Consider the following 20,000-nt stretch of genomic DNA (forward strand, 5'->3'; position numbering starts at 1 on the left):
CACACACACACACACACACACACACACACACACACAACACACACACCACACACAACACACACAGTCTTGGTCTTCACTTTCAGAGACTGACTTTTAGTTCTTTGATTTTTTCAGACCTCAGCAAGGTTCTTCCCCATCACTTTCCTCGGCGCCATTTCTTGGATCGCTTTCTTCTCCTACCTGATGGTGTGGTGGGCTCACCAGGTACAAACACACACACACACACACACACACACACACACACACACACACACACGCACGCCAGCCTTTCTCTAAACCAGGGGTGTCCAAACTGTTTTTCTTGCGGGCCAAAATTGTCGTGTTAGAATCGTTTGCGGGGCCACAGGTTGTTTTTTTCAAAATAATTCTGTGAGGAACTTTTTGTATTTTGACCTACAAAAATAACATAAATACACAATAACTAATTACAGTGAGAAAACTATTGTGTTCTATGTTGTTTTTTTTAAACAGTCAGATCAAATCAGAATCAAAAGAAACACTTTAATAAAAAAAAATCAAATACTTTTATTTTTTCGTTCTTTATCTGTTTTTTTTCCTCCTCTGAATCAAGTCTGTAACTAAATGTGTTTTTGTAAAAGCTTCCTGTATTCAGCTCAGGTCATTAAATGGCTAAACAACAGCAAAAATTCATTTTCATCGTTTACAAAAAGTGTGTAAAATAATAATATAATAACAATTAAAAACAAGCAAACGTTCACTTCTTTCAGCCCTCGCTGACATGAGAAAGAAAAATAACTAAACAAACCATCTGAATGAGACAAAAATCTTCTGAGTCTTTGAATGAATCTGGGGGCCGCAATAAATCCCCTCAAGGGCCGAAAATGGCCCCGGGGCCGCACTTTGGACCCCCCTGTCTATTCTCTTCTATTCTGAGGACTTTGTTACGAGAGTGCAGCAGGCAGGGTGTTGGATGTGTGACCACGGCAGCTAATCCCAGCTAATCTGTGCTGATCCACAGCCAGATCAACCTGTACAGTCAAGCTCTTTTTAGCAGTGGGAATAAAGCATGAGGTCATGTGTGCAAGGTCGTGGGGGGGGGGGGGGAGAGGGGGGGGGGCTGCACCTCCTTTTAAAGGTCCTAATGGATGCAGATTGCGGGGGGCGGGACTTAACTACAGACAGCTCAGAGTCGGCAGTGTGTGATTGGCCTGTGGGAGGAAGCCACGCCATGCACGGGGGAGAACATGCTCCTGACAGGCGGGGATTCAAACCAGCAACCCCCTCGCTGTGAGGGGACAGCGATAACCACCTGCAGCAGCGTGTCGACGAAGATATACATGTCCAGGACTAAATCATGAAAGCGTCGAACTGCTGCAGCGTGTAGCCGAGCCTGAAAGGAAGCGTCACGTTGTTTTTGTTTTTTCTGCTCCGCTGGCTTTTCCCATTCTTTGTGACCTCATACGACACCTGCAGTTTGATAATATTAAGTGTTTAAATCACTGCCAGTGTTGTCTGGAGATAATCCATCCAGCTTCCTCAGAACCTCGGAGCCACAGCTGCAACGTTAAGCAACTTCTTCCTCCTTCCAGGTGGGGGAGACGTTCTGGATCACAGAGGAGATTATGGGTCTCACCATCCTGGCAGCCGGCACCCTCCATCCCTGACCTCATCACCAGTGTGATTGTGGCGCGAAAAGGCCTCGGTGACATGGCCGTGTCCAGTTCGGTGGGCTCCAACATCTTTGACATCACCGTGGGGTGAGTGCAGCACAAAAGAACCCAACGTGTTGATTCTGTTTGTTGATGTGAAGCGAAGAGTTGACGTGCGTCCTCGCCTCCCCGCAGGCTGCCGTTCCCCTGGCTCGTCTACAACATCATCAACGACTTCAAGCCCGTGCAGGTGAGCAGCAACGGCCTGTTCTGCGCCATCGTCCTCCTCTTCCTCATGCTCCTCTTCGTCATCTTGTCCATCGCCGCGTGCAAGTGGAGAATGAGCAAGTTCCTGGGCCTGCTCATGTTTCTGCTCTACATCGTCTTCCTCGTGGTCAGCGTCATGCTGGAGGATAAAATCATCGTCTGCCCGGTCAGCGTCTGAGAGCCGGCGCTGCTTTTTGATTTCCAGGAAGGCAGAACGAAAAAAAGACATGCTCCGTAATGTGCACCGTAATTTACTGTAGGAGAAGAAAAAACACGCTCGCACAGACACCATCTGTCTCTTACATGTCTCAGGTACATACAAAGTAGAAGCACACACACACACACACACACACACACACACACACTTTGGACAGATGAACTGACTTTAATCATTGCACGTGCAGACCAGCGAATCACAAGCCTGTTTGTCTCTAACGGACTTCACGCCACCCCGCCGGACGGCTCTTCTGTCTTAGCACCTCATGACGACACTCAGCAGACGCTGTTGATTGAAACTGCTGCAAGCAACTGATGGAAAGGTCATTTTAACGCCACTGGAGGGGGGAGGGGGGGGGGGGGGGGGGGGGGGTGTGACTGAAAAGTTGTTTTTCCAGTCAAAGCGCTGCGTGGCGGTGTTCCTGCAGCTGCACGTCGGACATGGGTGTCAAAGAGACTTTATTTTTTGTGTTTTGGGAGCGATCCTGTTTTATGGGAACGAAAGAGAACGAGCAACACACGAGTGAAATATCTGTTTCTAAACCCTTTAGATTTAAACCTGCTTCATCCCACCGCCTGTCTGACTTTGAACGACCTCCATGACTCTGCATTTGGATACGGACTCTGAAGGCGTAGGTGGGGGGGGGGGATCTTTTTGGCGTCGTCCACCGGTGTTGCTGCAGGCTTCGGATTTATGCAGGGCGAGCCGTTACTCTGAACACCTCACGGTGCGTTCAAAGACAGTCCCACAGTCGCTCCTTCGCCTCCCGAGTTGCAAATCAGAACTTTTAGCAGTGATTTGCGCACAACACAGGCGGTCCTGTCCAGACGTCCTCCACGTTATCGAACCCGTCTGATATATTTAAAGCCCCGAAAAGTTGCCCCTCGCTCTCTGCTGACGGGATGCATCCAGGGAGAATAACTTCAATATGTTGAATTTTAAGGACAGAAACGGTTTCTATCTCATTCATAATTATCTGTGTTTAAAACATAAACGCTGAATAGTTGTGGTTGGTAGTGCAGCGGTAGAGTGGAACGAAACTGAAGTAAGACTGTGAGTGGGACTTTTTCCCGATGTGTTCGCCTTTAAATGCACCACTCTACGGAGAGATAATCCTGACCCCCCCGCGAGCTGATTCAGAGCGCACAGAGACTCGGTGGACCTGGGATTAATGCTCTTTGTGTTTCACTTGCTTTTCTTGTGTTTTTTCCTCATTTACAAAAAAAAAAAAAAAAGCAGTCAATGTCAGGAAAGGTTCAGACTGGTTTGTTCTGTAATGTGTTGATGTAATAAAAAACAGCACACACACACACACACACACACACACACACACACTGTATGAACATGCACGGGGCTCAGACTACAGGAGTGCTCCAGAGCTGGTCACTTTTAAAACAGGAGCACGCCATCGAGCCCTCGTCCTGATGTCAGCTCGCAGACTGCCGTTCTCTCTCCACCGAGGGCCCGATCACGTTTCACGTCTTTAACTCCTTGTCTCTGAGCAGAGCGACGTCAGAAGCTTCACGTGTCTCTCTGTAACGCTGTCAAAATACATTTAAAACTCACAGAGGCTTTAAAGAAACAACAGATCAGCTGCGTTTTTCACAGGAAGAGGAAGACGAGGAGCCAGCGGCGCCCTTTCAAACTCGCAGCTCTGCAAATACTGACGACCAATCCCCAACTCCTGCAGCGTCTCGCACAGTCAGGTGGCGGCGTCTCAAACGCACGCGTGCAGTTTTTGCCTGCAAATTTCTTGGTCGTCAAAACAAGGACCAACTCGATGCTGAACGCAGGGGACTTCTGTCTTTGTTGCCGCGGGTAACGACATCGTTTGATGGCGTCGGGACGTCCTCTCTGGTTGCGGCCTGCTTCCTTGCACATTTTTAGCCTTCTGTTTGTTTGTTTGTTTGTTTTTAAATCTTTCTGCAGTATATTTCCAGGTTGTTGCCCCTCACCAGTCTCTGCTTCGTTTACACCTGCGTCCCCATCAGATCAGACGGGAGACTCGTCTCGTGGTCTCCTGTGGTGCAGGGTTTCCGGTTCTTTAGCGTGCATGTTTGAGACAAGAAAGAGTTAGATCTTCTTGGAAAACTTTTTCAAATTGAGTACCTCCTGTAGCCTGCGTCTGCCTAAAGGGTCAAATCTTAACTCGGTCTGTATCTTTTGTTTTCATACTAAAGTAACATTTGCAGAGAGCGCTAACAAACTGAAGTGGTTACGGAAAGATTACAGAGACTCTGAAGAAGCCTGTCACCTGTTTCTACACCACTGTTGCGTTTTCACTTTGATTTTGCAAACCTACCGTTTGGATTTTATTTTAAGGTGCTTTCTTTTCTTTCTTTCTGTTAGCGAAGTCAGACTGTGCTTTCAATGAGGCAGAAGGAGACACACTAGTAGACGTGAGGCAGATGTTGTGGTGACTCATTTGAGGCCTCTCTCTTCGTCCAACCAGCTCAGCTCCAAGTTGTCCACCTGGTCTCCACCAGACCACCCGCCCGATGCATGCTGACGTGCACGCAGCTACAGCGCACAAACACACGAATCCTTCGTCTCTCTGTGTCACACCGAAACGTCCAACACTTTGGAGACTATCTCCCCCACTTTTTTTTTTTTTTTTTTTTACCTCACTTTGTGGTTTGTTTTTTTTCGTGTGTTTTAATTGTTAAAGTAATAATCGTGACCATTTCAAAAATGCAAGAATGCAAAAAGGTTTAAAGGAAGAATGTGCGACTTTTTGATCCAGTAGGTGTCGCCCTTGAGCTTCAGGCTTGAAACCAAAACAAACTTCTGTTTGGCCACGCCCCCTCCATATTGAAGCCGCCGCCCTCCTCCAGAGACACGCCTCCAACTCCTCTTCCCCTCGCGTTCACACAAAGGACTCAGATGCAAGCGGCAAGCTAACTAGTCCTCAGCTGCAATCAGCTGTGTCCTGCGTCGTTGTGTTAGCATGCTAATGTTAGCGCTCTTTAGTTAGCTCGAGCTGCAATCAGCTGTGTCCTGCGTCGTTGTGTTAGCATGCTAATGTTAGCGCTCTTTAGTTAGCTCGTAGCTTCATGTAAATTGACACAGAATGATCTAAAAACTCTTCATCCAAATAATCAGAGAGTATGTTCTTCTTCTTCTTGACTCAAACAGCTTTTATACACAAGGGGAGGAGCCATGTAAACACAGCTCTGACAACAACACAGCCAGCAGGACTCCAGCTTCTCCCTCACAGTCAGGACTCACACACACACATTCACACAGGACACACTGATGAGTTATGATTGATGTGGAACATGTCGCACATTCTTCCTTTAAAGATTTATTCATACCACATTTTACCGAAGCCCTAAACATGCGTCGTTTTGATTGAACTTCGTTTCCCTGTGATAACGGGAATACACTTCGGTGGATTTCCTCGACTGATCGAAGTCGTTGTTGTCAGGGTTACCACACGATGCTCCGCCTGTGAGAACGGATTCATTTCAGCGTGTCTGAACCACAACAAACGTCACTATCTCGAGGAAACTGAGATGAATGAGAACTGTAAAGTTACTCGTCACCCGTGTAAAAATAAAACAGTTAAATAAACGTGTGGACGCACAGAGTGACCCGCTTCTCTCTCCGGTATCGAAGTCAGACCTGTGTTTCTTTTTGGTCTGAATGGGTCGGATTTCCCCCTTCAGATTCTCATCAAAGGGTTAAAAATCATAATCTATGTGTCACTACAGCATCATAATCCAAATCATTGCTTCCTATTGTTTAAAATGTGCTCGACTCAAATCGTTCCCCATGTTGCGATGTTAAACAAACGATGTGTTTTATTGTGCGTTTTTTTTTTTTTTGTGTAAAAAGAAAAAAAAAAAAGATTTGTAAACTGTATATAAACTCCTTTATGTATTCATAGTCGACACTTAGAGTACAAGCCACAACATTTCTTCTAATGTCAGAGTCCAGGTGTAGCCGGTCTATGCAGTTCATTTCTACATCTGTCTCTCTGTCATGGATCCTGTGAGTGTGACGGGTGTGTGCGTGAGTGAGTGCATTTATAGATCCATCCTCGACCCGTTTGAAAACCACGACAGATGGTCAAATGCTTTTTGTATTTCCCTTGTATGTTATGCAAGTATGGAATCATATTCATGTGCTACTTGAATCGTGTATTATACTGTAAAAACAAACATATATCATTACACTGTATAAATGGTTATATGATCAAATAATTAAAAACAGAAATTTTCACTGTTGTTTTTTTTTTTTTTTTTAATGCTCTGAGTTGATCTGAGACGCTCATCACCGCACATGCAGGGGGCGGGGCCTCCACCTCCACCGCAGCCCTCTTTATCGTCATAACAACACCCAACGGAGATTCCAGACTTCACTGGGACCCAAAGGCAAAAATTCCAAAGGGACACTTCAACCTGAGGTTTCTTACAGGTTTCACATTTGGCTTTAACCCGTGTTAACCCCTTAGGGTAACTGGTGGCGAGCAGGTGTCTGCCTCGCCTGGTCATCAGCAGCTTCCTCCTTCAATACTTTTTGGTACCACACACATGTTGGTAACACTTCAGAACCCAAACATCTCCACTGATTAGTGCAATCAAGACAGTATACAAGGGTTCGCAAGCAAGTTTTGGAAATTAAAAAAAAAAAAAAATTAATCTAATTTACCTGAGCGTATCAGACTTTTCTTTTTGTTACCTGGTTTTGAAACAGGAAACAATATTGAAGAATATTTAATTAAGGAATAATATGACTCTCAGGGTTCAACTGTTCAAGTAATCACTGTTTGGAAAGGGCAAAGAAGCAAAGATATGGAGTCACAGTCCAGCCATTTATTTCTTTGGTTTCAGCTGGTTTTTCAAGCACACAGTTAAAAGGAGCTATACCGACCCCCGGTGTTTAAAATGAGTACTGCAGTCTAAACTCTAATCATCACAGAGAGCTGTCTCCCCCCCTCCTCTCACACAGGTCAGCATGTGGTGGACACTGTATCTTCAGTGTTTAGCCAGCTCTGCATGTGGTGGACACTGTAGCTTCAGTGTTTAGCCAGCTCTGCATGTGGTGGACACTGTAGCTTCAGTGTTTAGCCAGCTCTGCATGTGGTGGGACACTGTAGCTTCAGTGTTTAGCCAGCTCTGCATGTAGACACACTGTAGCTTCAGTGTTTAGCCAGCTCTGCATGTGGTGGACACTGTAGCTTCAGTGTTTAGTCAGCTCTGCGTGTGGTGGGACACTGTAGCTTCAGTGTTTAGCCAGCTCTGCATGTGGTGGACACTGTAGCTTCAGTGTTTAGCCTGCTCTGCATGTGGTGGACACTGTAGCTTCAGTGTTTAGCCAGCTCTGCATGTGGTGGACACTGTAGCTTCAGTGTTTAGCCAGCTCTGCATGTGGTGGACACTGTAGCTTCAGTGTTTAGCCAGCTCTGCATGTGGTGCACACTGTATCTTCAGTGTTTAGCCAGCTCTGCATGTGTTGGACACTGTAGCTTCAGTGTTTAGCCAGCTCTGCATGTGGTGGGACACTGTAGCTTCAGTGTTTAGCCAGCTCTGCATGTGGTGGACACTGTAGCTTCAGTGTTTAGCCAGCTCTGCATGTGGTGGGACACTGTAGCTTCAGTGTTTAGCCAGCTCTGCATGTGGTGGACACTGTAGCTTCAGTGTTTAGCCAGCTCTGCATGTGGTGGACACTGTAGCTTCAGTGTTTAGCCAGCTCTGCATGTAGAGACACTGTAGCTTCAGTGTTTAGCCAGCTCTGCATGTGGTGGACACTGTAGCTTCAGTGTTTAGCCAGCTCTGCATGTGGTGGACACTGTAGCTTCAGTGTTTAGCCAGCTCTGCATGTGGTGGACACTGTAGCTTCAGTGTTTAGCCAGCTCTGCATGTGGTGGACACTGTAGCTTCAGTGTTTAGCCAGCTCTGCATGGGTCTGTAAAGCTTTCTGCGTTCTAACCTCTCTCCATGTTTCATCTCCAACATTGATCCTAGTTTGAGCAGCTTTCTGCTGCTGGAGCTTATTAGAAACATGCAGAGGCTTTTTAGCTCGGGTACAATCACTTCTATCTGAAGCAGTTCCACTGCCCGCTTCCATCGCTGCAACACCTGTTCACCTGATAACTGCTCTCATATCTGGCAAACCCAGGGGCGTCCAAAACGGCCTTCAAAGCCCCGCCTACCTTCTCTGGTCCAATCAGATCCAGAGCATTCAGGAGCAGAATCTAAAGTTAGAAGGAGGACATACTGGCTGCTGCATTGTTGTCAGAGAAGCTTCAACACAGCAGGTTTCCTTCATGACCACAGAGGAAGCCACGTGATGCAGCCACATGAAGTCAGCACAAGCTCTATTGTTCCCCAAAAAATATTGCGCCAGGTGAACTAGCTGCCCTCATTGGCTCAGCAGTGTAGTTTTTTTCCATCACTGTGAGTACAGGAAGACACAGAGGAGGATTATCTACAGTGCACCTATAAAAGACAGAATAACATGAGAGTGTATGTGTGCATCTCAGACCCTGATTAACTAATGCAGACAGCTCTGATGGCGTCGTGTGCTGCTATGTTACTGAATGTTGTATATTTTAAACTCTTTCTACCCAAATACCCAACCAGGGACAAGAGGTGGAAATTAGCATCAGCTACAACCTCCCCCCTCCCCCCCTTCACCTCCCAAGCTGCCTCACAGCACCAATCAGATTTGCAGTGTCATGTACCAGGATGTGATCTGCTTTACTTTGACACAAGCCTCTTACAGCCGCAGCATGCAGGGCGCGCTGCCAGGGACGGTGTGATGCAACAGGGATTCACTGAATGCCAGAGGATAATAAAGGACAGGCTCACCTGTGTCTGTTTCAATATACACATTTCTGTGTGTCGGTCCGACACCTCATCACACTGTCTCAGCTCCGCTCCATCTCTAACACCTTCTTTCTCGGTTGGTCGCAGGGCCGAGATAGCATCGCAATCGCTGTCATGCTATATTGCGAGGACATAAGAGTAGGACATCAGGGAAAGAGAGAGAGTGTGTGGAATGACGTGCATGAAAGGAGCCACAGGTTGGAAACAGGTCTGGCTTTAAAACGACTCTCAGAAAGGAGGTTCCATCCATGTTTCAGCCACAGAACTGAATAAACTGATGTTAGAAATTACTGCACATGAGGCGTTTACATACCTGAGCTGAAAGTTGAAAAAGGGGGGCGCCGGCTGTCCGGAGCACATGTTCACTGCAGAGCTGACGGTTGGTTTAGGATCAGAGGCAAAGTCAGGAGTTCACAGAAATATTATAAACAGAGAATTAGATGTGAGGTGTGAGGTGGGCTTCATTTGGGGTCTAGCACACGTGGGTGTGAAGGGTAAGGAGGGTGCAGATAACCGTGCAAAGACTGCGACACAGGAGGAAAATGTAAAAAGCGCCGTGCTGCAGGGACTGTCAGAGAAATCATGAAAAGGTAAAGTCAGCAAAAGAAAGGATGCACACATGGGAACATGAAAGAAGGGGGGGGGGGGGGGGTTATTGGTCATTGTGGGTGGATTGTGAATTACCCTGATGGTGGAGTGCTGAAAACCCCCACAGTCCATTACCCAGAGACCTTTTCAGTATTTAACACCTTCTCTGTCTTTTTTCTTTGGGTGTTATTTAGGTGGTAGGTGTTGTGAATGTCTTGTTTTCAACCCTACTTCCTTTAGCTTTAGGTCTGTTCTAAAAAAAAAATCTAAAAAAAATCTTTAAAAATCAAAAAAAAAAAACAACAACTTGAATTTCCCTCGGGATAAATAAAGTATCTATCTATCTATCTATCTATCTATCTATCTATCTATCTATCTATCTATCTATCTATCTATCTATCTATCTATCTGTTGAAATAAAAGTTTTTAATGTCAATCTTTAAAAAATATTTTGTTTTTATGGGGTAAAAAAAGACGATAACGATAATTGCCAACAATCACTTAAAAGACAGAAGAACATGTTTGGAGTCTTTGTGAAGGAGAAAACAAACAGATTCAGAGTCTATTTAAGAAGTGACACAGATGAGGATACAGAACAGTAGAGGGCAGCAGTGCGCCCTGCCTCACCCGAAGAAGAAGAAGAAGAAGAAGAAGAAACCGGAAGTAAGCAGCTTTGGTTTGTAACAACAGGCTCCAGCTGCACTCAGATGGCATCTTTGGTTGTGTGTTGATGTCTGTGTGAGACGGCACCATGGAGCCGTCAGACTCTCAGGGACCGGATCCCCCCGGTCCCGGCCCAGAACAGAGTCCCAGACCCGAGCTGTCTGCAGCGATGCGGGCTAAGATCGAGCGGAACCGGCAGCAGGCGCTGATGCTCCGGCAGGCGAGGCTCGCGAGCCGCTCTCTGTCCGCCGTGGAGGGAGCATCCTCGGCCAAAGTGTCCAGGACCATCGACTCCGGGGCCGGCTTCTTCATCGACGAGGAGGAGGGGGCTGTGGAGGAGCAGAGGAGCAGGAAGGTTGTGCATCAGCCAGGTGTGTGTGTGTTCGCGCGCGTCCATGTGTCCGCGTGCGCGTGTGTTACCTGACAGAAGTGTGTGTGTGTGTGTGTTTTATTTGCAGCTCCAGTCATCGAGCCAGACTACCTGATTTGTGATGAATGTGAAAAACCCTTCATGGACTCATATTTGAGCAACAGCTTTGATCTGAGTGTCTGTGACAAGTGCAGGTACACACACACACACACACACACACACACACACACACACACACTAATCACACTCCATCCATGTGACCCTGTAGTTATAAATCATATTATTATTTGTCCGGCTGTGTTCTGATTGGCCAATCACACATTATCTCTCCCTGGTTTTACTCTCTCAACTTCCCTTTCAAAATAAAAGCAAAAAAAAACCCAAAACTAAAATACATGTTTAAAAAGTAAGAGTGATGTGATCTTAAAGGATTTCCAGATTCACACCATTCCCATCCCAAATGTTATTTTTCCTCAGATCCTCTTTGTTGTGAACGGAGTGTTAACGAATGTGACGGCTTAACGGCGTGCCTCTGTTCCTGCTTCAGAGACAACGAGGAGAAACACAAGCTGATCTCCAGGACCGAGGCCAAGACGCACTACCTGCTGAAGGACTGCGACCTGGACAAGAGAGAGCCCCCCCTCAGGTTCACCCTGAAGAAGAACCCTCACAACCCGCGCTGGGGAGACATGAAGCTCTACCTCCGAGTACAGGTGTGTGTGTGTGTGTGTGTGTGTGTGTGTGTGTGTGTGTGTGTGTCACACTCCTGTGCAGAGAAGCACACTAACAAAGAGAAAAGCTCCTCATGTGGTTCTCCTGGCTCCTCTGATGAGGCGAGTACATGTGATCATTGGTTCTGTGTCTTTGGGCGGGCAGGTGGAGAAGAGATGTTTGGAGGTGTGGGGCTCAGAGGAGGCGCTGGAGGAGGCCCGAGAGACGAGGGAGGAGAACAAGGAGGTGCAGAAACAGAAACGCTTCAACAAGAAGGTCAAAGGTCAGTCACAACATCAAACCTGGAATTCATCAACAAGAAGGTCGTGGGAGTTAAATCAATCCTCATGTTTCATGTGTGTGTGTGTGTGTCAGAGCTGCGCAGGGCGGTGAGGAGCAGCATGTGGACCAAAGACACCAGCGTTCACCAGCATCAGTACGGACCAGAGGAGGTGGTGGACCCGGAGGAGGACCTGTACAGGAAAAGCTGCACCACCTGCGGACATGAACTCACCTACGAGAAGATGTAGACTCGGAAGTTTCCCGCTGGAATCACAACGTTACCTCAGTCCGTCTGTAGCTTCAGTGTTCGTCTCTCCGTCTGTAGCTTCAGTGTTCGTCTCTCCGTCTGTAGCTTCAGTGTTCGTCTCTCCGTCTGTAGCTTCAGTGTTCGTCTCTCCGTCTGTAGCTTCAGTGTTCGTCTCTCCGTCTGTAGCTTCAGTGTTCGTCTCTCCGTCACGCTCAACATCTTCCGTCTGAACTCTAAACTCCACTGGCGCTCCGGCGCATCCGTTCCTTTAGTCCGCTGCGTCTCACGCAGGAGCACGACAGGAAGTCGAACTCCACATCAACATCCCGTTTATTTTCAGAATAAAACCCTCCTTTTTAACGATGGGGAACAAAGACCGTACGTGTGTTTGTTGATGTGTTTGACAGACGAGCGGACGCACAGTGCTCACGCGTGTCTGCAGGAAGTTTAGTATGTTGACTTCAGTGTGTCTCTATTTAAAGCATTAACGCTGCACATTAGCTTTCAGGTCCGCCGCCTGCTGCACCACTTCCTGTTGTTCTTAATATGACTTCCTCTCATGAACAAACCAGAGAAGATCTGATGATGAAACTTGAAATTACCGTCTAGCATTAAAAAAAAACGTGACGACCATTTGAGACGTAAAGAATCAAACGATGCTTTACAGGATGTGACGAGTCCGTCGGGTCTGGATCCGAACGTGGACCTGCTTCAGAACAGGATCACGTCTGTGTTCTTACAGCGTGATCGGACCCCCCCCACGCTTGCTGCCTACACTGTGTCCGTTATATTAAAGATTCAATTCTGTTCTGTGGATTTCTGTTTCGTAGGGTTACATCTGGTGCTTTTATTTTGAAGGTGGACCAACGAGCTGCCGACTGAAATCACAACCCTCAGAGGCTTGTCAACAAACGGCTCGCTGGGAGCCTGATACGTTTTTTTGACGCAGGTCAAAGGTCAATATTTCATGTGAATATTCTCCGTGCCTTGTAGAGGCCCCTCCTCCTTCCTCGCCCGTCTCTGTGAGTGACGGGGAGGTCGAACAGAAACGGCGTCGGGGTAAAATCGTCGCTCCAACAGGAAACAAAAATTCCTTCAGAGGATCATTTCAGATCAAATCGTTTAAGGTTATGGAGGACCAACGTCTGGTGCTTTGAGTTCGATCATTTAAAATGTATAAAACATTTTCACATCTGAACTGAATTAAAGTTTTTGCAACACTTTCTGGATGTTTGTTTCCTGATCATACCTCATCATCATGTCTTGAATTTCCCTCGGGATCAATAAAGTATCTATCTATCTATCCATCTATCATACATTTATGGACAGATGCTTCTGATGTGTTTTGAAGTTTGCTGGATGACATCAGTGGATCGTTTAGTTTGGTCTGCCAGCTTGATGTTCGTCTGAACCACATGATTTATTTAAACTGGATTAATCACATTTTCTTTATCGTATGTTTGAGAGCTTTAAGGTCACAGTTACCTCCATGAGAGAAACATTAAAGGAAGAGACGCCACACACACACACGAGTTTAAATCAGCTCACACATTTTATTTTGAAGGACAACGTCCCAAACAATGAGCCAAAAAGGAAGTGAAGACTAGATAAAGGAGCTGAGCCGCCGCTCTGAGAGAAGACGGGAGCAAAGAAACCCAGAAGGTTTATTACAGCAGAGTGAACAACCAATCACGTCACAGCTTGTGGCTGTGTGGCACATTAACGCCGGCCCACGTACAGAGGCAGGCCGGCAGCCCGGGTTAGAATCTGACCTGGAGCTCCTGTCCTACACTCCCATCTCTAATCACTGTACGATCTCTCCAAAACAAAAAAGCACTAAATTATTTTAAAATTTTCAGCCAATGAATGCAAAGTGTTCCGAGCAGCTGATGTATCTTTGTAAACACATTTTAGGGACTTAAATAAAGAGTTTCTGCCGCTCTAAATGTCTCGTGTTGAAGTCATAAACTGTCTCGGTGACTTTTTAAAGCAGGTCCGCAGCCTGACAGTTCAGACTGCTGTAAACGCCGGCGGTCTCCAGCTTGAACACCACGTCACACTTTAAGTCGCTCTCTCCCGACCGATCCACGGACACGATATTGAACATCTCGTACGGCGGAATCAGCACCTCGTACTCGTCCGAGTCGAACTCCGAGTAGGACTTGAGGTAGGCGCCGTAACACGTGTGGATCTCAAAGCAGGACCTTCGTCCAAACTGCCGCAGCTCCTTGTTCAGGGAGCTGGAGGCGAACGACCCGAAGCGGACCGTTTGTCCAGACTCGCCGCCGAAGAGCAGTCTGCTCCTCCTGTAGGTCGTGTAGCAGCTTCGCTGGTTGAGTTTTAGGAGCCGGATGGCGTCCGAAAGCAGGAAGTGGAGGGCGTGGAATTCAAACGAGGTCTTGTAGGAAGCCTTCCCTTTGCGTACTGCTCGGTTCAAGTCGTCGTATGACCCGGCCGTGTAGGCACAAAGGGCCCTGAAGTGATCCCAGGACAACGGGTCGTACAGGTCCTTCTCCTTCATGGCTTTCAGCGCACACAGTTTGGTGTAGGTGGCGTGCAGACCCTCCCTGCTGCTCCGTGGGAGGTAGTGACGCTTCACTTTGATCAGCATCTTGTGGGAGCAGCCGTAATACATGTCGTCTACGGAGTCAGGAAACAGGCTCAGAGGGATCCTGATGAGTCCAGACAGACCTGAGGGAACCTGCGCCGGGACACCCGAGGCCTTCAGGGAAGCGTTGGTGGATTTGTGTGTGGCAGCCTGGACAGAAATGTTCTGGACCCCCCCTTCAGGATGTTCAGGTGCTGAGGATGCAGCCTCCTGTGGATCAGACCGCAAAGGAGACCAGTGAGTTTGATTATTACTCCTTTAAGTCTCCACAGGCTCAGGAGGTCGTCTCACTGGTTTCTTACCGTCTCTGCGTCCAGAGGGATCATCCTGGCACAGACGATACACACCAACAACTTCAGCATGATTACAGGAACCTAACGAGAAGGTCAAAAGGTCACTTTCATTCCCCTGCCTCGATTAAATGTGCGAGTTAACAATCTTACCAGGACGACGATACAGCAGCTGCTCAGACTATCCCAAACCGTGCGGTCTTTGGTCTGTCGGTCGTCCTTTTATTTCAGAGCTGGCGTGGGGCTCTCCAGAGTCCACGTGGGGTCAGCCTCTCCAGCAAGCCCCGCCCTCGTAGTTTCCACGGATTCCCCAGGATTAGATAAAGGTAGCTGGTATGACTAATGCAGCTGCACCATCATCACTTCCAAAAAGGTGCAACTTCAAGATTAGAAGTAGTCCGTTTTCCCAAAATTACACAAAATATTTTCACACAAACCGATTACTCTACACGCCCAGGTTTTAAATATCGTCTCCCTCATTGAGAAACTGTTCACTGTGTTGACAGGGTGAAACATAAAATGTCTTTAAGAGGTCGCTCTTTATTTGAAATGTGACTTTAATGCTTTGACCATAACAAATTGAATCCCATTCAGCGCCATGAAGCAGAGAGAAAGATCTCATATCTGTATAAAAAACAAAGTGCAAATTAGATTTTGACTTCAGAGTTGAATCAGCTGAAGGATTGTTTTCCGTTAGCCTTTAGTTTATGAAGGTCCATGTCAGTTTTAACATCCGCCTCAGATTTATTTCTGGAAGCAGCGATGAGTTGGCGTAATATCAGAGTGTTGAGCCGACTATTTTTAACTCAACAAAAGAGAAGTTCAAACAGGAAGTGAAAACTGAAAGTTTGCCGTTGAGAAGTTCAGAATGACCACACTGGTGAAATGTGTGAAACCAGGAGAGTCGGTTTGGTGGGAAGTTCCTTCGACCAGAGTTTCAACTTCCAAAAGTTCATCACCCTTCTACACGTCAGCGCCGCGTTCTAACCTCTCTCCATGTTTCATCTCCAACATTGATCCTAGTTTGAGCAGCTTTCTGCTGCTGGAGCTTATTAGAAACATGCAGAGGCTTTTTAGCTCGGGTACAATCACTTCTATCTGAAGCAGTTCCACTGCCCGCTTCCATCGCTGCAACACCTGTTCACCTGATAACTGCTCTCATATCTGGCAAACCCAGGGGCGTCCAAAACGGCCTTCAAAGCCCCGCCTACCTTCTCTGGTCCAATCAGATCCAGAACATTCAGGAGCAGAATCTAAAGTTAGAAGGAGGACATACTGGCTGCTGCGTTGTTGTCAGAGAAGCTTCAACACAGCAGGTTTCCTTCATGATCACAGAGGAAGAGAGCAGCTCTCTGATTGGCTGATTGATCACAGAGGAAGAGAGCAGCTCTCTAATTGGTCCTTTAAAGGGCGGCGTTGGAAACAAGCACCAGACCGAGTACTGTATGAAAACATTTATTTATTTTACTTTTAATTAGAGACACAAAAAGCTTAAAATTCAAAGGCGGTCTGAACATCAGGAGTCTTGAATACAAACGAGTCAGCTGATGAGTCGACCTTCACTTCTCCGACGTCACTCTAAAAAACAGAAACAAACGTTCAGACACGACTTTAGGAGCCTTCCACCCAGCGAATCACAGCCAGTCACTCACGTCACAGAAGTACTTCTCGATGATGGCGTGTGCGGCCTGGTACACCGTCTCGTTGTCATGGTTCTGCAGCATCTCAATGCGGTCCAGTCCTCCCAGCTCCTCGACCAGCAGGCTCAGTTTGTCCGTCTCGCCGAGCTTCTCCGCCGCCTGAAAACACTCGCGTCGTTACGGAAATGACCGATACTCTGTCTGAGAGTAAATCGAGTGCACGTCCTCGCCTCCTCACCATGAAGATGTTGTTGATGGCGTCCAGTATGACCAGGATGACTTTGGCGTCTTTGACCTGCAGCAGGTTGATGATGGCCTCCAGGGCGCCACACTGCACCAGCTGAACCACCTGCTCCACGGTGCCCCCGCTGGTGAAGTTTGTTACTGCCCACACTGCCTCCCTCTGAGTCTTGAAGTCTCCCTGAGGATTCAACAAAACACCGTTAAGAAGCCACGCAGCTCTTTCTCACGTCGGACTTCAGAGGTCAGCGGAGACTTCTCTCCTGAACGACCTTCGACTTCTACCAGAAAGCACTGTTAGAGCAGAGCGCCCGCCCTCTCCGGGATGCCGTTACTCACATTTCTGAGCTGTTCAACCAGCGGCGGGAGGAGGCCGCAGGTGATGAGCTGCTGGATCTGCTTACAGGGTCCTGCAGCGATGTTGGACAGAGCCCACGCGGCCTCCTTCTGCACGCTGGGCTTCGGGTGCCTCATCAGCTGAGGTAGGACATTTAAAACACCCGAGTCGACCGCCGCCTGAGTCTGGAGGTCTGAGCCGCTCACGATGTTCCCGATGGACCTCAGAGCCGGCGTCTGCAGGTGAGCCAGCCGTTAATGTGGATGACTCAGTGATAATACAGGTTGGAGGTTATTTGATACCATTACCATGACGCTGAGCTCGTCGTGGCCCATGAGCTCCACCAGCCGAGGGATGATGCCGGTTTTCACCACGACATCGATGCGCTCGTTCTCCCCGTCGGACAGGTAGGAGATCGCCCAGCATGCATCAGACAGGATGTCTTTATCGCTGAAATGGAGCAGCTGGATCAGAGAGGGGAGCAGCTGAAGGACAAGGTACAGCACGTCAGTCTCCCTGCAGCCAGAACCCTCAAGCTCGGGTACTTTTCATTATAGTGAAGCGTACCTGCATGACCGCAGACAGCGGGGGAAAGGGGTTCTTATTTCGACACAGGTTGGATAGTGTCCACGTGAGGTTACGCAGGTAACCGACCTGGAGTGAGAACGCAAAAGACAGAAGCTGAGACTGTTTTATGAAAGACTTTCATGGCGCCACCGGCCGATTACACCAACCCGGACTCACGGGTCTCTGGATACGTCGTCGCTAACTCTGAGAAATGATGTCACACAAATCTGTTTTCAACTTGATAAAAACAAACCAGTCTGTGCTGCTGGGGTTCAGCACACCAAGGCCACTTGTCACCTGGTCTACGTTTCACCCTGCAGGTGGCCGACCGCAGGGTCCCTGCAGGTGGCGGACCGCCAGGCGGTATCGTCTCTTCAGGGCCGCATGGAGGACGAGCCCGGCCACCGCATACTCACCAATCAAGTCGACTCAACAGAAGCCGATTTAAATCCTTCTGGATTCAAGCAGCACTTACGGGTGTGTCCGGGGAGATGCGAGCGAGTAGAGCTGGGACGACGTTGCACTCGATCAGGATGTCCCGAGAAGCTGCGCCGTCACCTGATGAGATTATGCACGTCATCGTTAGCAAGCGCTAACTGGGCGTGCACAGTGACGGGTCCGTCGCCTTGTTGTACGAGTTAACTTTACCTGCAATGTTTCCCAGAGCCCAGACAGCCTGTTCACTGATGTGCAGCATCGGGGAGGCCAGCAGGGAGATGAAGGCTGGCACTGCGCCGCCTTCCACCACCTGAGACAAACACGGCTTAATCCTCATGACCTTAAAGTTTGAGTGGACCGGCGCTACGTTTACACGTGGCCGTCTCCTCACCTGCTGAGTATGCCAGGACGTTCCTGAGGCGACGTTGGTGAGCGCCCAGGCAGCCTCGAACTGCAGCGTGGGCTCATCATCCATACTCAGGAAGGACACGAAGCGGGCCAGCAGACCGGTGTCTATGATCGCCTTCAGAGGAGGGTTACGCTCCTGAGACAGCAGCTTCCTGAGGGACAGATAACCCGAGTCTGGTTCTGATCCAGGGTTCTGTCTGTTCTATGTGAGTCTGATTCTGTTCCAGGTTTCTGTCTGTTCTACACGAGTCTGGTTCTGGTCACTTAATGTTGCTCAGTTCCTTACCTCTCTTTATACACAGCAGACTCACCTGGCCGCCTGGCAGCCTCTGATCTGGGCCTCCTTAACGTCACTGTTCACCTCCTTGATGATGTCATCGATGGACATCACCGGCACCTGTGACCACACAGACGACGTCAGCATCCAAACAGTCCCGTACTGAACCGTCTAAAGTGTCCGTGAACGCACCGTGTCGGTGGAGTAGTAGTCCGGGGAGAGGGCCTCCTCGTCCGGTAGAGACGACAGCGTCACATTTCTCCTCTTCATGAAATTCTCATTCTTATGAACCTTCCTCAGCTCCACGCACTCCGCGATCCGTCTCTCCCGCAGCTTCTGCAGCGAGTCAAGAAGAAGAGTGAGGACTGAAAATCACATCAGATAATAAGAGAGTGTGAGGAGGACTGGACCCGGACTGGACCCGGACCGGACTCGGACTCACCGCGGGGTCTTTGCCTTTGTTTTTAAACTTGCCGAGCCGCTCGTCTGTCATGTTCTTGGTTGGCATGTTGGATCTCTGTGCTGCTCCTCCTCTGACACCTGAACTCACCTTCCACGAGGTCCACGCTTTAACGTGGCGACCACAGACAGGTGAGTCTAATTAACTTTAATTGCACAGAAGTATGCAATTACCTGCAACTGTGTTGGCGATTTAAAAAAAAAAAAAAAAACTTTATTTAAATCTGAAGAGACGCCACAGAGTGATCAGGATGATTGATGGAGATTAGTCAGGATGCATTTTGAGATTAAATGTTTCCCATTTAAAATATTCTTGGACTCCATCAGTCAGGCCTTTATTTGTGTGTGTGTGTGTGTGTGTGTGTGTGTGTGTGTGTGTGTGTGTGTGTGTGTGTGTGTGTCTCTGTTAGTAAAAGCGTCTTGACGTGTCTTGGCCACTTGATGGCAGCAGAACACAAGCTCGACTCTCCAACATCATGCAGCGCGTGCCGAGGAGGATGAAACATCATGTAGAGAGGGAATGATTGACAAATGATCAATATCAGGTTTCTATGAAAAAAAAAAAAAAAAAAGGTTTGACTTTGTGTTGTTGTGTTTTATCAACGCAGGAATGTAAAATAAAAAACAGCAACATGTGAAAATAAATGAAGAAGAAAAGGTGAAAAAGAAGTCTGAGTTTTCCTCCCAGACAGGAAGGGCTGAACAATGGCAACTCAAGAGCTTCCCTCGGAGCAACTCAGAATTGCTTCCTCTTGGTAATGAATACACACACACACACACACACACACCTACACACACACACACACACACACACACACACACACACACAGTGTTATAAATGCATGTTGAACACGCCGTCTGTCTGCAGCCTCTCACCAGCCGGTGTGAAGGTCGTGACTCTCATCAGGGTTGTTTCTCTTCATGCAGCTCCTGACGGCTTATTCTCAC

At 48.0% G+C, this 20,000-nt stretch overlaps 4 protein-coding genes across 4 annotated transcripts in view; 2 read left to right on the forward strand and 2 right to left on the reverse strand.

Annotated features, from left to right (window-relative positions):
• LOC306820366 (sodium/potassium/calcium exchanger 2-like) overlaps positions 1–2,732 on the forward strand; it is a 16,170-nt gene extending 13,438 nt beyond the window's left edge. Inside the window, 4 exon segments of the mRNA XM_079338186.1 lie at positions 115–204; positions 1,551–1,613; positions 1,615–1,718; positions 1,806–2,732. Of these exon segments, the coding sequence (XP_079194312.1) occupies positions 115–204; positions 1,551–1,613; positions 1,615–1,718; positions 1,806–2,055 (507 nt within the window). The 3' untranslated portion in view covers positions 2,056–2,732.
• Positions 2,733–10,156: 7,424 nt separating this feature from the next.
• Positions 10,157–13,011, forward strand: xpa (xeroderma pigmentosum, complementation group A). Its single transcript, XM_079372014.1, has 5 exons — positions 10,157–10,549; positions 10,637–10,742; positions 11,096–11,261; positions 11,425–11,542; positions 11,635–13,011. The coding sequence occupies exons 1-5, from the start codon at positions 10,267–10,269 to the stop codon at positions 11,787–11,789; spliced, it is 828 nt and encodes a 275-aa protein (XP_079228140.1). The 5' UTR covers positions 10,157–10,266; the 3' UTR covers positions 11,790–13,011.
• Positions 13,012–13,772: 761 nt separating this feature from the next.
• Positions 13,773–14,758, reverse strand: LOC306820367 (NAD(P)(+)--arginine ADP-ribosyltransferase 2-like; the record flags this gene model as incomplete). Its single annotated transcript, XM_079338187.1, has 2 exons — positions 13,773–14,606; positions 14,699–14,758. 2 exons carry the CDS (start codon positions 14,756–14,758, stop codon positions 13,773–13,775), a joined length of 894 nt encoding a protein of 297 aa, XP_079194313.1.
• Positions 14,759–16,131: 1,373 nt separating this feature from the next.
• Positions 16,132–19,195, reverse strand: kpna7 (karyopherin alpha 7 (importin alpha 8)). Its single transcript, XM_079337951.1, has 12 exons — positions 19,036–19,195; positions 18,786–18,929; positions 18,628–18,713; positions 18,300–18,468; positions 18,119–18,218; positions 17,946–18,028; positions 17,471–17,557; positions 17,212–17,388; positions 16,906–17,139; positions 16,565–16,747; positions 16,339–16,485; positions 16,132–16,264 (listed from the first exon to the last, which is right to left on the reverse strand). Exons 1-12 carry the CDS (start codon positions 19,099–19,101, stop codon positions 16,178–16,180), a joined length of 1,563 nt encoding a protein of 520 aa, XP_079194077.1. The 5' UTR covers positions 19,102–19,195; the 3' UTR covers positions 16,132–16,177.
• Between the last annotated feature and the right edge of the window lie 805 nt (positions 19,196–20,000).

This window comes from Symphodus melops, assembly GCF_947650265.1.
Source record: "Symphodus melops genome assembly, chromosome: 2".
In the NCBI taxonomy this organism is placed as follows: Eukaryota; Metazoa; Chordata; class Actinopteri; order Labriformes; family Labridae; genus Symphodus; species Symphodus melops.